Genomic DNA, 13,990 nt, shown 5'->3' on the forward strand with positions numbered 1-13,990 from the left:
GCCAGTGCCCCGCTTCAGAGCTTGCAGTGAGCTGTTGGGAGGCGTGGGACTCCAGTTCAGCCACTTCCCTGACCCCCAACCTGCCAGGTCCTGAGCAGAACCCAACTGAGAAGCGGTGACTCAAGTCTGCCCTTGAGGGGGTAAGGGTTCATGGAGGAGGCAGTCATAGCAAAACCAGAGTATAGTTTTCTCTGCCAGGGAGCTGGGAAAGCAGTCATGCATCCCCTGTGCAAAAAGCAGCTGGGGAGGACATCCTGAGGAGGTGACACCTTGAATTATGAATTAATAGGACTGGGAGGCATTGGTAATGGGTGGGGTGCCCTGCAGGTACCTGGGGAAGTTGGGATGAGGGAAGGGGGCCAGAAGTGCAGAAAGAGAGGTGGATGCAATGAGTGGAAGAAGACCTGGCTACTGTGAGACTCCCCTGAGGCTCCTTGGCCCGCTGCCCGGGAGCAGCTTTGGGGAGCCACCAAGCTCAACTTGGGATGTGCCCAGTGTGAGGTTCCAGGAGGAGGTGTCTAGAGGCAGAAGTGTCAGAATAGAACCCAGCAGTGAGGGGACATGGAGGCCCTACTTGGGGAGCCATGGCAGGAGGTGGGCAGGGACCGTGGTAGCAGAGACCCTAGGAGAGGGCAGAGCACAGCCAGGTGGCTACCGGACAAGGAACAGAGGAGGAGCTGGGTGTGGGCCTGGTCACACAGCTACCAGGGGCTGGTGGGACCCCCGAGTACAAGCTGGATATGTGGGGTAGTGGCAGAGTTTCCATGTATGAGGAGGGATCCGGACAGACTTAGCTACTGAGATTGCAGTTCCAGGATGCCCCGTGACCTGAGACGGCAGGTTCACCATCCTGGTGAGGGCATCAGACTCCCTGGCCAGATCTAGTGCAGAGCACGGCCAGCGGGCCATGGTGGTGGGCCCACTGTGTGCCCAGGAATGCCAGAGAACATGCGCACCACACGATCCTGGGCGCTATGTGTCCAGGCTTTCCCGGTGGAGCAGTGGCAGCTGGACGCTGGACGAGGCAGGGATACAAGCCCATGCTGCACCCTGCCCTGTGGCCACGCCTCGCACAGCATCTGGCACCTGCATCAACCCCTATTTGTTGAATGCGGTGGCCTGGCGAGGTGCCTGGGGCACGGTGGCCAGCCTGCCTGGGCGGGAATCCATCACTGGCTACTTCGCTTCTCCCTGCCTCCGTTTCACGCCTGGCAGTTGGAGATTACAAATTGTTGTTTGGCTTCTAGAAGTGTTGTGAGGGCAAATAAGAAAATGCACGGGAAGTTAGGCATGGTGGCTGTGACGGCGTGTGTGGGGCGCAAGGCCGCGCCGTGGTACTGCTCCCGCTTGCCCCTGGGCTCCCTGCCCTGCATGCAGAGCCGGGCTGGGGGAGCAAAGCTGCCACTCCTGAACCACCCCAGCCCCCGCTCTGGCCAGGTTCGCATTAAACTAGTGAGATATGTAATGCCGCCATATTTGAGACAGGGTCTTTAATTAAATTAATTGCCGGCAACGTTGTAAAAATGCTGATGGGTCATAAACAGTGTGCCTGTGAGGCCATTCGTCATCTCCTCGGACTTGCAAGGCCAGCTGGGGGCAGGGGCGGTCCTGCCAGGCTGAGGCCACCAGGGAGCTCTGCTGCCACCAGGGCCACAGACAAGAGAGGGGAATGCAACCTGGTGTGGGGAAGCTTGTCTTATGGGTGCAGGAGGAGATTAGCAGTGCTGGTCTTAGCCTGGAGGTTTGTCTGGTGAAAGACATGGATGAAAATTGAGACAGGAGTTGGCAGGAGAGGCAGCAGGGGCATCCTGCTGACCATTCAGAATGACCCTCGATCCATGGGCAATCTGAGAGTCAGGCCCAGCCCAGCCACTGATGGCTGTGTGACCTTGAGTAAGTCCTTCCCTCTCTGAGCTCTAGATTTCTCATTAGGAGGACAGGCAGACCTTCTCTCAGCTTCTGTGCCCAGCGCCCTCCTGGCCACCCTAACTCTCCCTCTTGCCTTGCAGGGAACTGAGCCAGGGGTCCCTTTATGTCTCTTACATCTCTTTCAGCTGGGGCTGCCACAGGCCCTGGCAGCACTGAGAGCCTGTGTGCAACCTCCCGCTGTGTGCTGGTGAGGGGGCTGGGCCGGTGCCCACTGACCCTGTGCCAGGCAAAATGTAAAGGACACACACACACACACACACACCCCCAGAAACGTGCCTACAACAACACACTGCACCAGCAAAAGATTCCAAAGCAGTAGAAGAAAACCTTCCTTCCCCAGTTCTCTCTGGGCTGTGTGACCACATAATTACCCTGGATTCCATTCTATTTAATTGCAGCTTATTAAATTCTAACCAGCCAATTATCAGCCACAATTACAGCTTAATTCAGGGACACAATAGCTATTTTATCGTTTGTTAATCAAATGCTTATTTAGACCTCAGCTTTATTAACTATTTCTCTGGCCCAAAGCAAGACCCTGGGACAGGAAGGAGGCCCTGGGAAGGGGTCCCTGCAGGCCTGTACCCCCATCACTACACTCCCTCCCTGGGCAAAGTCCCTTTTACAAGCAGGTTTGTTGACTTAGAGATGGCAAGGGAGAGGCATTGGATCAGGCACTGGACGTAGAGTTGGCAGACCTGAGTGTGTTCATTCATGCACATAGTTATCAAACACCTACTGTGTGCCAGTCCCTGTGCAAAGTTCTGGATGTTTTGACAATAGCTGTGAACAAGACAAGAACCATGACACACTTCAGCAGGAGGGGGCACAGATAATAACAAACAAACAAGTACTTAACCAAGATGGCTTCAGATAGTGGTGTTATGAGGAAAATAGACTGGCAAAGAGGCTGGGGGTTCTAGAAGGGGTGATTTCAGGCTCAGCAGCCAGGATGGGTGGGGGTGCTTTCAGAGGAGGTGAAGTTGGAACTGAGACCTGAGGGATAAAAGGGGGGCAACTGTGGAAGATCAGCCAGTAGCATGCTGCAGGCAGAAGAGTAAGTGCAAAGGCCCTGTGGTAGGATTTGCTTGAGTGGTTTAAGAAACAGAGAGGGACAGCATGTAAATGGAGTGGTCAGAGGGTGGCATAGTAGAGAGTAGAGCCCAGGAAATGCCCTGAGCCTGGCCTGACTGGGAGTGTGGAGAGCAATTCTGCCCTTTTGTGCCGTGTGACCTTAGGCCATCCAGTGCTTCATGATCCTCATCTGTCAAACGAGGGAAGGTAGAAGGCACCCAAGTACAACTGCCTGATGACAAGGTCTGGTCTGCGGCAGCTGGCAGGCAGCGTGGTCTGGTCACGCACCCCGCTCTGTGTGACTGACCTCTGAGCTGAAGTGGTGCCTTCCCCACCCCCGCAGCCACTCTGTGCTCTGCCGTTCAGCTTGCCTGCGTGTCCTCCTCGTGGTGCCTGTGTCTGTCCTTGTGACCAGGCCCCTGGAGCCCCCTGGGGAAGAGGGTGACTTTCGTCCAATCTTAGGGATGTGGCTGCTGCGTCTGTGATACTTTCACGCACGAGTTACCATGGAAACTGGAGTACCTCACACATGTGTGCACCCGCATGCGTGTGACTCTGGAGAACAACCCTCCATTCCAAGGGACACAGTGAGGGGCTGTTACCACCACCCAGTCACCTCCACTGCCTGACGCTCACAGACAGGACAGACTGCCAGTCGTCCTCCCTCCCTTGCTGAGCACACCAGGGCCAGACCTGCCCTGCCCTCAGGGAAGCCCTTGCTGTGGGAGCCACAGGCAGGGAGGCAGATGACTGAGGGCTGGACCAAGGGAATGGATGAGAAATAAGACAGGCCTTGGTGGATGCTTCCTGTGCTGGGGCAAGTGTGGCTGTCCTGACCCACCACGGCCTGGTTCCAGGCCAGAAGGGTGTGCTCCAAGGAGAAAACAAAGGCTAAAGAAATAGGGGGCTGGTGTGGGAGTCTGGGTAGCTGAGTGAGTCCTGAGGCAGCTGGTGGGCAGCACAGACGGGTTTGTCAGTGTTGGCTTTGAAGAATTCTGGAGCATGCACCTCCACCTGTGCTTTACTCTGGTCCCGTTTCTATCCATCCTCGCCTCCAGGCAGGTCCACTCTGCTGACTTGCCTCCTGGAGCCTCAAGTTTCTTTGTGTGGCCCCCAAATCTGTCATCTTGGAGCCTCCTGGTCCCCAACCCCCAACTGCCCAGGGTCTCTGACAGCAAGTGCAAGTTTGTCCCTGCTTATCAGTTTCATAGAGAGGCTCCCTCATCACAGAACTGCCCATGTTTGAAAAAGAATCACTCCTGAAGCATCTCAGGCCACGGGGTGGGGGGGGGGCAGACAGGCAGGAGAGCACAAATCCCCGTTGCTCTCCATTGTTGCCCCTCTACCCTCCACTACTGTGGTCTTAGCTCCCAGTCCCACCTGCCTCCCCTGGATCCTGTACATCTGCCTCTGCCTGCCAGGGTCTAGCTTGAGCATTTCTGGGGTGGATGGATGGATGGATGGATGGACGAATGGGAAGGTGAGCAGAGGTGGCTCCTGGCCAGACATGAGCCCTCCACTCCTAGCCGTCCTTTCTGGGCTCTGGTCCTGTTTGAGGGAATAATATCTAACATTCATTCAGCAAACATTGTATATTTACTGTGTGTCAGGTGGGGCTGCATGAGGGGTGGGGGCTGTCACCAATCCTGCCCTCAAGGCATTGAGAGTGGGGAGGCAGACTCAGGAATGGTGATGATATGATGTACAAGGTGCTAGGGTGGGTTCTGGGGCTCAGGAGGTATGAGTGACCCTAGCTCAGTCTGGGGTCCAGGAAAGCTTCCCAGCAGAGGAGATATTTAAGCTAGCCTTGAAGGATGAGTAGCAGTCACCTGGGCAGATGGCAGATGGGCATTGGGTCCGAGTGAGAAAGTACCCATACTCCAACTGACTTCATCCAGAACAAGGAATCCAGAGGTAGCTCTGACTTCCCCCTTGGGGCCCCAAGCCTCAAATGCTGCCAGGACAAGTTGGCCCCTGTTCCCTGAGGTCTTCATTCTCTGAGTCCCTGCTTCAGACCAGTGGTTGGGCCTATAAGGCCTGCAGAACTGGTTCAGCAGAAGAGGGGGGTCTCTCTTCCCAACAAGCCAACCCAAACCTGGAATCCCATCTGTTGGGATGGTACAACCTGCCCGTGTTGGAACCTGTCTGTCATATGCGCACCTCTGGGTCCAGAGGTGGGGTCAACCCAGCCCACCTGGACCATATCACCACATTGCCTAAATAGGGTAGGGATGGGGCCCTCTCTGCAGAAAAGCAGGTGCTGTTAGCCAGAGCAGGAGGGAGGCAGGGCCTAGAACTAACAGAATGTGCACATTCCCTTAAAGAATCACAGGTAGTCAAGATGCTGCCCCACAGGGGTGGAGGCGCAAGAGGGGTGAGCAAGTGACAGCTCAGGCCCTGGGCCAGCAGGGCCTCTGACGCCAGGTGACGGGCAGGCGTGAAGGGTTCAGGGCTCTATCTTGAGGCACTCTCTTCTTCCCCACCTAAGTGGGCCTACCAAATGAAAACCCCCAGGCAAGGCCAGCTGGGAGCAGAGATGCAGGGGCTTGGGGGTGCAGCTCTGCATCCAGAACAATAAAAGCAGGGCCTTGCCAACCCTGCCCTCTTGCCATATCCCTCCACCTCCTGGACTGTTGGGAGGATGACAGGAGCTGGTGTTGGACAGGGACTGGGCAAGCCTGCTCTTGGGAAGCAGTGCTCACATCTCCCGCCTGAGAGGGGCCAGGTGACACCCTGCCCCCACCCCTCCTTCCTTTTCCCAGAGTCTTCATTCAGTAAATATAAGTTCATTAATAGCTTGATTAATCACACCTCATATTTTCATGGTGCTTTTAAAAATAAAACATTTGAAAGCATTTTCACACTCACCCTGGGACTCAGAGCTGCATGGCAGATCTTATCATCCCAGACTGCAGGTGAGAAAAGAGGGGCTCTACCTTACAGCAGAAGCACTTTGGGGTGTGGCAGAGGGCATCCCGGAACTTGAAGCTCTCTCTTTGCCTGTGGGCCACTGCACTCTCCAGGTCTCCCTACAGGACAAGAATGAAGGGGCTGGGGCCTCCCTGGTGGTGCAAGGGGTTGAGCATCAGCACTATGGAGCAGTCTGCAGCTACTGCAGCACGAGTTTGATCCCCAGCCAGGGAGGTGACCCACAAAGCACAGCAGACCTCTCCTATCTCACCCACTGCTCCCCTCAGCAGTGTATTTCAGTCAGTCTGTCTGTTCTGCTCCCCATTCTGTCTCTGGTGAATCCTCTCACCTCCTGCACCTCTGGCCTGTACCCGAGCTCTTGTATGCATAAATAAATAAATCTTTAAAAAAAAAAAAAAGAGAGTGAAGGGGCTGTTTTTGGGTAGATATAAAATTCAAGAGCGAGGAAGGGGTAGTCATTGAGTCACTCAACAAACACTCCATCAGTATCCAGATCACACCTGGGCTCCTGCCCAAGCAGGTTCATGGTCTGGTGAGCATGCAAAGAGATCCAGTCCAGAATGTGGTGTGCATCCTGGAGGGAGGCTCAGGGGACAGTGTGGCCACTCAGGTGAGTGACAGAGTGTGGATTCAGGAAGACTTCCCAGAAGAAGTGGCACAATTATTGACACTTAAAGACTGAGTGGGAGTTCCCAGAGGGACTCGTGAGGGAGTCCATTACGGTGCACTCCACTGGATGCCTCTCATCTGGCCATGCACTGCCACTCCTGCCTCCCTCCCCCCTTTCCTCATACAGGGGATTCGCATCATTATTCTGCAGACAGAGGATTCCATTGTCCTTGCAATAAAATCCCAACTCCTTTTAGGACCCTAAAAGTCTCCAGGTTGGGGATTCACCTCCTAGGAGCCTCCCACCTCCCAGTTCCCCACACTGGCCTCCTGGCTGACCTCACCAGGGCAGCTGCTACCCGCTGAGAACCTCTGCTATTCTCTTCTCCTAAAACCCTCTTCTGCTTGAACTTGGCTCCATTCAGATGTCATTCCCACAGAGACCTCCTGTACCCACACTGTTTCGGAAATAGCTTGCCTTACTTGAGAACCCTCAGCAATGTCTAGAATCCTCTATGTTGTTTTATTTCTGTGATTTAAATGAAAATTTTAAATTGAAGCAGGGGTTGTGTCTTTCTTGCTTACTGTGCAATATTCCAGAAGGGTTCCTGGCTCCCCATAAGCAAATTGGGGGGATGAGGGAGGGGGGAGGGAAGGAAGGAAGGAAACACTTCAGGTCATGGGAGCACAGTGGGAGAGGACGGAGGAAGTGGCACCTATCCTAGGTTCAGCTCCGACCATTACCCAAGTGTCATCCCCCTTTGACCCCCAGCATCCCTACACACACATGGACACCCACACATGACATCATCTCTCAAATCCCTTCTCCCTCACTGCCCCTGAGAAGATGCTGGGAGTGGAAACCTCTAGGATCTTTGCCTCCACCCTTGGGGGGTGACCAGAGCAGGGGCCCCAGATGGACTGACTTGGGCAGCCTGTGCCCTCCTAAGACAAGAGGGAGCCAGCTGGCCAGTTTTGGGGCTCACCAGAACTGGGGTTCCTGTTTCAGGGCTGAACAATGACTGCAGCCCCACCTGCAGTTCCCAGTGGCCAAAAGCCTATTGGGGATCCCCTAGATAGTGAAAAGAGGTCTTTGAACTGAATTGTAAGGAAGAGATTGGGCCTTATTTTGCAGGTGGGCCACAGTGGACAAAACGTTGGGGAACCTGGGCAGTGGGTCCTGGACGTCTGGGCCTGTATCCGCCAGCCCTCCTGCAGCACCCATGTATCCTTCATGTTGGTGGCCTCAGCACCCCACTCTGAGTCCCCAGTCACAAACACCAGCACCAGGCAGCCTTGAGCTGGGTGACAGGGGCTGGGGTAGACAGGCTAACAGTGGCTTTGGACACCCACTTTCTTCTCCTGAGCTAAGAGCTGTGGTGCCAGTGAGGTTGGACCTCCATGCGGAGAGGTGAAACACTATGTTTGGTTTCGGGGAAAGTGAGGTGGGGGACCTCTTTCCAGAGTGACAGTGGAGCCAGAACCTGAGGAAAAGGTAGGAAAGTTCTGGAAGAGGAAAGGGTGGGTGTTTTAGACAGAAGTGCATAGACAATGACCTGGAGGTGGGAAGGCAGTGTTTTGGAGACATCAGTGGGTGTTTCTGCATCGGAAGTCTGGAGAGTTGAAGAGAACCCTCTCAATGGGCCAGCACAGAAGACTTAGGGATGCCAGCCAAAGACACTCGGCCCCATCCTGAAATACCCACAGGAGCTGAGCAGACAATAGTAATAGGCACGATTGTTTAATGATGAGGATATGTTCTGAGAAACATGACATTGGATGTTTTTGGTACCGTGCAAACATCATAGGGTATAATTACACAAACCAAGATGGTCTGTCATACTACATACCCATCCTGTATGGTACAGCCTGTGGGGACCACCACTGCATAGGCCTCCCCTCATTGACCAAAACACCATTAAGCAATGCATGGCTGTAGTAGAAGCAGGTCCAAAGTGAGGAGGGAGTTGTGAGGACTGTTATAAGAATCATAGATCATCTGGCACAAGCTTGGTGTTATCTTTGATAGGCAAGTACAGGATCAGGTCAAAGAGAAAGAATGCTCATTTTAAGTAACTGATGGGAAGGGAAAGAGCTGAGGCTCACGCTGTGCCTTAGTTCAGACATGAGGTGTGACTAGGACAGTAAGAGGGGTCTGGCAGATTGCAGGTGCTAATCGCAAGGGTGGAGGTCACAGCCTGGAGGAGACATGGTGGTGGGGGGGCGGGGGGGAAGCTCACTCTGACTGTGAAGAAAGCTTTGAGTAGCCCCAACAGCCTGTCTGGGGGGAGCCTGAATTTACTCCCACTCATGGCCTTAGAGTGTCCTTGCCAGAGGGCAGAGCTGCAACCTGGAGGGTGCCCCCTGGGTCCACATGATAAAGCCTCCCCTCCCCCAGGATGGGGAGGGGAGGCCACCAGCCTCGCGTGACGGAGGCCCCGGAGAAGTGAGCTATGTCCCTTATTGGTCACAGTACATTTATTTTTCATTAGCAGTTAAATGCAGACATGAGGGATTGTGCTGGGTTCAACGGGCAGCTGACGTGAGCAGTGCTTGGCGCAGTGATCGATAGGGAGGCTGGGGGCCCACATTTGCCTACTCTCCGCCCCCATGTCCCCAGCCCAGACCCCTGCCCACCAGTCCCAAGCCATAGGCAGGCACAGGCCACAACATTGGCCCATGGGGGCTCCCACCTCTTGTAAGCCTGTGATGTCTACCTATCACCTCTCAGCCCCCTGCAGGCTGCTCAAGATTCAAGTTTGGCCCGGGCATCTGTGAGATGCTGCAGCTTCCTCATACAAGTCTAGAAAGACCACGGATCAACCAGTTCCCCGCTCCAGGCCAGCCTCTGGAGCCCGACCTCCCATTCATTTGCAGGTGCTGACACAAAGGTGGAGGTCGCATAGCCAGGCTTTGGGAGACCTGAGTCAGGTTTAGTTCTGCCCAGGCTGAGCCAGATGCCTGGGTCAGGGGCTGGCAAGCAGCTGTTGAGTGACAGTGAGTAGACGTAATAACAAAAAGTGAGTCCAGGTGAAAGCTGGAGGGTCTAGAGGGTGTCACTTGTCCCTGTGCCCTGAGATTCCCCATCTGTAAGATGTCTACATAGTTTTGCCCCAAAACCTACACCCTCACTTCCCTCAACCTAATGGGAAGACCTGAGGGTGCTGGCAGGGCCCCGTGGTGGTTCAGGATGGGGCAGGGTTGGGCAAGATGAGCTTTCCCCAGCTGCCAGCGTGGTCCCCGGGCAGCCTGCCCTTCATCATGTCGCTGCAGGAAAGCTCCCTGCCAAAGAGCCATTCCAAGAGGCAGAAGGACAAGCTGCAGTGAAGCCAGGGGGTGGTCAGGGAGTGGAGGTGGGGAGGGGAGGAGTGGGTGACACCCCCAGCACCACCGCTGCTGCCAGTCCCTGCCTTGCTGTGTCAGAAATGCTCCCACCTCCCTGCATCCTTCCCACAGGGAGTATTCCTGGGAAAAGGCACCTGCCAACTCTGTGCCTCCGTTTCCTCATCAGCCCCCACCCTGAAGAGATTGCTGTGAGGGTTACTGAGGCAAGGGAGAGGAGGCCCTTGGCATTAGTGATAGCAGCCTCAAAAATGCCTTTTTCATTTCATCTTCACAGCAGCCCTAAGAATTTGGTACCATCTCCCCATTTTGCAGGCGAGGAAACAGGCTCAAGGTGGGGTGCCTTTCCTGAAGTCACACAGTTTCTTTGCATCACTCAAGCCTGCCAAACTCATCCACTCTGAGCTGCCCTGAGCCAGCCCAGGATGCCTGCAGGACAAGATGCAGATCCCCTCCTCAAAGTCACAGTCTTGGGGTGGAGGTGCAGATGGAGAGGGTAGAGAGTCCCCGTGCAATAGGAAAAGAGGGCAGCATGGATGCCCCTGGGGTGGGCGGGGTGTGCAGTCTAGGCCCAAGGAACCAGGCCTCAGGGTTTGAAGTCCTGGGGTAGGGGTGGGGAAGTGCCCTTGGGGAGAACAGAGGAGCCAGGAGGCCTCTGTGTTGAGCCCCAGGAGACTTCTCCATGGGGCAGATGACAAGATATGTGACTGGCTCAAGGTCACCACTAGCAGGGAGCAGCAGAGGCCCCTGAAGCCCTGAAGCAGCAGAAACTCTGAAGCCCAAGTTTCTCCCTCTTTATGCTCAGAGGCCCCTGCTGATTGTAAATGTAGGTTGGCGCAGAAATCACAGCAGCCCTAGAGGGGAACTTTTTGAGTGGAAGAAGCTGAGGATGCGCCCCCATCCCCAATCCCCATGGCTTCTCAGGGGTCCTGCCGGTTGGAGCAGACGGTCAGACGGCTGTGGGGTTTACTTTCACCAAAGCCACAGAGCCAATTACCTGTGTAATTAGCAACAAATGACTTGTGGGATGCTTGTGGTTTTCAGTTAAAATTAGAAGAAAACCCATATCCAGTTCTCCTTGAAGGGTAGGGCATGCCCGCGTCCCTCAGGCTCCGAGACACTCTCCTGGTTACACCCAGCCCAGGTTTGCTTGCCCCAGCTCCTCCCTGGGGCCTCTGTCCTACAAGACTGTCACCGGCACCCCAGGGGCCCCTCAGAGCTGCACCCCGACACTGCCTGCTCCTCTCCTTCGTTTACTCAGTGTGTTCTGAGCACCTGCTATGTACAGGGACCAGGAGTGAGGATTGGCTCACAAGCTGTCCCAGGGGCAGCGAGGGCACCGAGCAAACTATCCCTCCCCTGCCCTGCCCTCAGCTGTTCACCTGCCTTGCTAGGGTCCCCTCCTCCCCTCTAGCTTTCCCTTGGGCCTCCCTGGGCTGCTGGCTGCTCACCAGATCCCCAGACCACTACCAGAATACTAATAAACCCTGACCACAGCCACATGGGGAGAGCCCCCTACATTTTGGGCTTCTACCCCATCTCATTTCACCCCCCACACACACTCTGCAGAGGCTGGTAGGCCCCCATTTGTCAGAGGGATACACTGAGGCTCAGGAAGGGCCATGTGGATTGCTGGGTGGAAGTGGCAATGTCTGGCTTCACTCTGCCCATCGGCCCCACCGCCTGCATCCCAGTCGCCTTGGCCGTAGGGCCCCAGCTCACTGTCCCCCTTCACCCCTGCTGCAGGTGCTCAGCAGAGTGCCACGGTGGCCAACCCGGTGCCTGGCTCCAACCCAGACCTGCTGCCCCACTTCCTGGTGGAGCCTGAGGATGTGTACATCGTCAAGAACAAGCCAGTGCTGCTGGTGTGCAAGGCCACGCCCGCCACGCAGATCTTCTTCAAGTGCAATGGCGAGTGGGTGCGCCAGGTGGACCACGTGATCGAGCGCAGCACAGACGGGAGCAATGGTGAGGGGGCTGGGCAGGAGGTGGGGCACTCTAGGGGTGCAGGAGCAGGCTCCCACCTTGAAGAGAGAGTCCCTGTGCAAGCAGGAGAGAAGGAGCAGCATGATGCCCGCCTCGGGGGTGGGCCAGGACCAAGGAAACTGGCCTCCCGCTTGGAGTCCTTAGTGAGTTTGGAGCTGCCTACAGGAGGGGTCTAAGCCTCAGAGGACACAGAGGACTTGCAGGTGCCCCAGCTACATGCCCTTGAGTGCAAGGCCAGGATGGCACCAGCTCTGTGCCCTCCACCCCAAGCCCCCAGAAGAGGCAGGACCCATAACTAGGACCCTTGGTATCTACACCTCACATTTGGTGATTTCTTTGTGTGCCCATTTGTTCATTCATTCCCTGAGCACCCCCTCCCATGCTGGGGACACAGTCCCACCAGAGGTGGACTTGACTGAGTCCTGGGGGTGAGGCAGCAAGAGGAAAGTAGGACGGAGGCTACTCAGGGGAGGTGACATGTAAACTGAGGAGCATAAGAACTGGTCAGGGAGGAAAGAATGAAGGGATGGCCCAGGCAAGGGACATGGCACAGCAGAGGCCTTGAGAGAGACCAGCAGGGAGGATGTAGGATGTGTGCAGGAGGCAGTGGTGCCATCTGGGAACCTCACCCTTTGGACTCTGGAGTGAGGTCACCATCCTGTGGGATTTCAAATGACAAGTGATGGGGCCAGCGTGGGGGACAGGGTAGATCCAGAGACGCTGAAAGGGGAACCTTTCAGTGGTACTTGGTGCAGGCAGGAGGGAAGGGTTCTGGGGGAATGGGCCTCTCATAAGACACCCCACCTCTCTTCTTAGACAGCAAGTAGGCAGTGGACCCATGGCCAGAGACCTTTGTTTGGATTCCAGTGCTCCCTAAGAGCAGGCCCTGCAGAGCTGAAAACAGACTCTTCTTGTGCCCCTGACTAACTGAATCCCAGTTAAACTTATTTTCTCTCCCTTCTATTTGGTGCTTTGGGGAGCCCCATACACACATGATGAGCCCTCAAATTCAGTCCTGAGCCCCTTCCCATCTTGGCAGATGGGCATCAACTAGCCTGAGACACACATACACACCCATAGGGTCCAGTTGCCAACATGAAATCCCAGCCTCAGTGCAGCCGGGACAGGAGGACAAGGCCCAGGACCACTCATGCTATTGGCAAGGGCAGCAGGAGGGCTTGGGGTGCTCATCCTTCTAGGCAGGAGGGACTGAGTGGCCCAGGAAGGACTTCTGGAGGAGGCATCCAAGCACAATTCTTAAAACCCTCCAGCATTTCCCAAGCCAAAGGACCAAAAGGCATAGGTACAAACACAAGAATGGCAGCTGCTACCAGGGCCTCAGACTTAGGGAGGGAAAGAAGGGACAGGGAGGAGCTCAGGGAGTGCTGCAGCTAGATTTGCACTGTGGGATGTTGGGCTGAGCAGAGGAAGACTGGAGTGGGGCAAGGGGGGCTTACCTGGGAGAAGATCGAACAACCCAGGAGTGAGCAGAGAGTTGAGCAGAGTTTAGGCATCTTGTCCTGTTCAGGAGGGGAGGGTATGGAGGCCTCTCCTCTGACTCATCTGGCCTACCAGGCTCAGCAGAGGCTGCTGTCCTTCCCCCAAGTCCTAGCCCTCCCCCTCTTAGTGATTCCTGCCCTGGCCTGCACATCGTCTGACATGCAGTCCTCAGGTGTTAATTGGCAGATGCTTGGATTCAGCCCCCAAGTCTCTCTAGGCAGGTGATCCAGCTCTGCCCCCACTTTCAGGAGGAAATGTTGAGGTCGGTGACCTCTGTGGCCCAGAAGAGACCTGGGTGCCGTCAGCCCCTTCCCATCTTGGCAGAGGTACCAGAAGCCTCCCTGCCTTGCCTTCCCAGGCAGCTTTAGAGCCCACCTTGTCCCAGCGGGAGGGTCTGCCTCCCTCGGGCAAATTCCCTCCCTCCCTGGGCTTCAATTGCCTCCTCTGTAAAATGGGCATGAGGAGAGTCCCATGCACAGCCAGTGTGAGCCCAGCTTTTCTTTCTCCCCGTCCTACTCTCCCATCTTCTCCCAGGGTCCACAGCCACTTTGGGACATGGTAAGCCCCCTCCCCCCGCCCCCGCGCCCACCACTGCTATGGCTGTGCAGGGAGAGAAAGG

At 55.6% G+C, this 13,990-nt stretch overlaps 1 protein-coding gene across 2 annotated transcripts in view; it reads left to right on the forward strand.

The window, feature by feature from the left end:
* The window catches only part of UNC5A (unc-5 netrin receptor A), a gene marked incomplete at both ends in the record, with an annotated part of 59,790 nt that overhangs the window by 33,685 nt on the left and 12,115 nt on the right, over window positions 1–13,990 (forward strand). For both annotated transcript variants that reach the window (XM_084243192.1, XM_084243193.1), the window contains one exon: window positions 11,632–11,853. In XM_084243192.1, coding sequence (XP_084099318.1) covers window positions 11,632–11,853 — 222 coding nt within the window. The remainder of the gene's footprint in view (window positions 1–11,631; window positions 11,854–13,990) is intronic.

Source organism: Talpa europaea (genome assembly GCF_964194135.1).
Source record: "Talpa europaea genome assembly, chromosome: 9".
NCBI classification, from domain to species: Eukaryota; Metazoa; Chordata; class Mammalia; order Eulipotyphla; family Talpidae; genus Talpa; species Talpa europaea.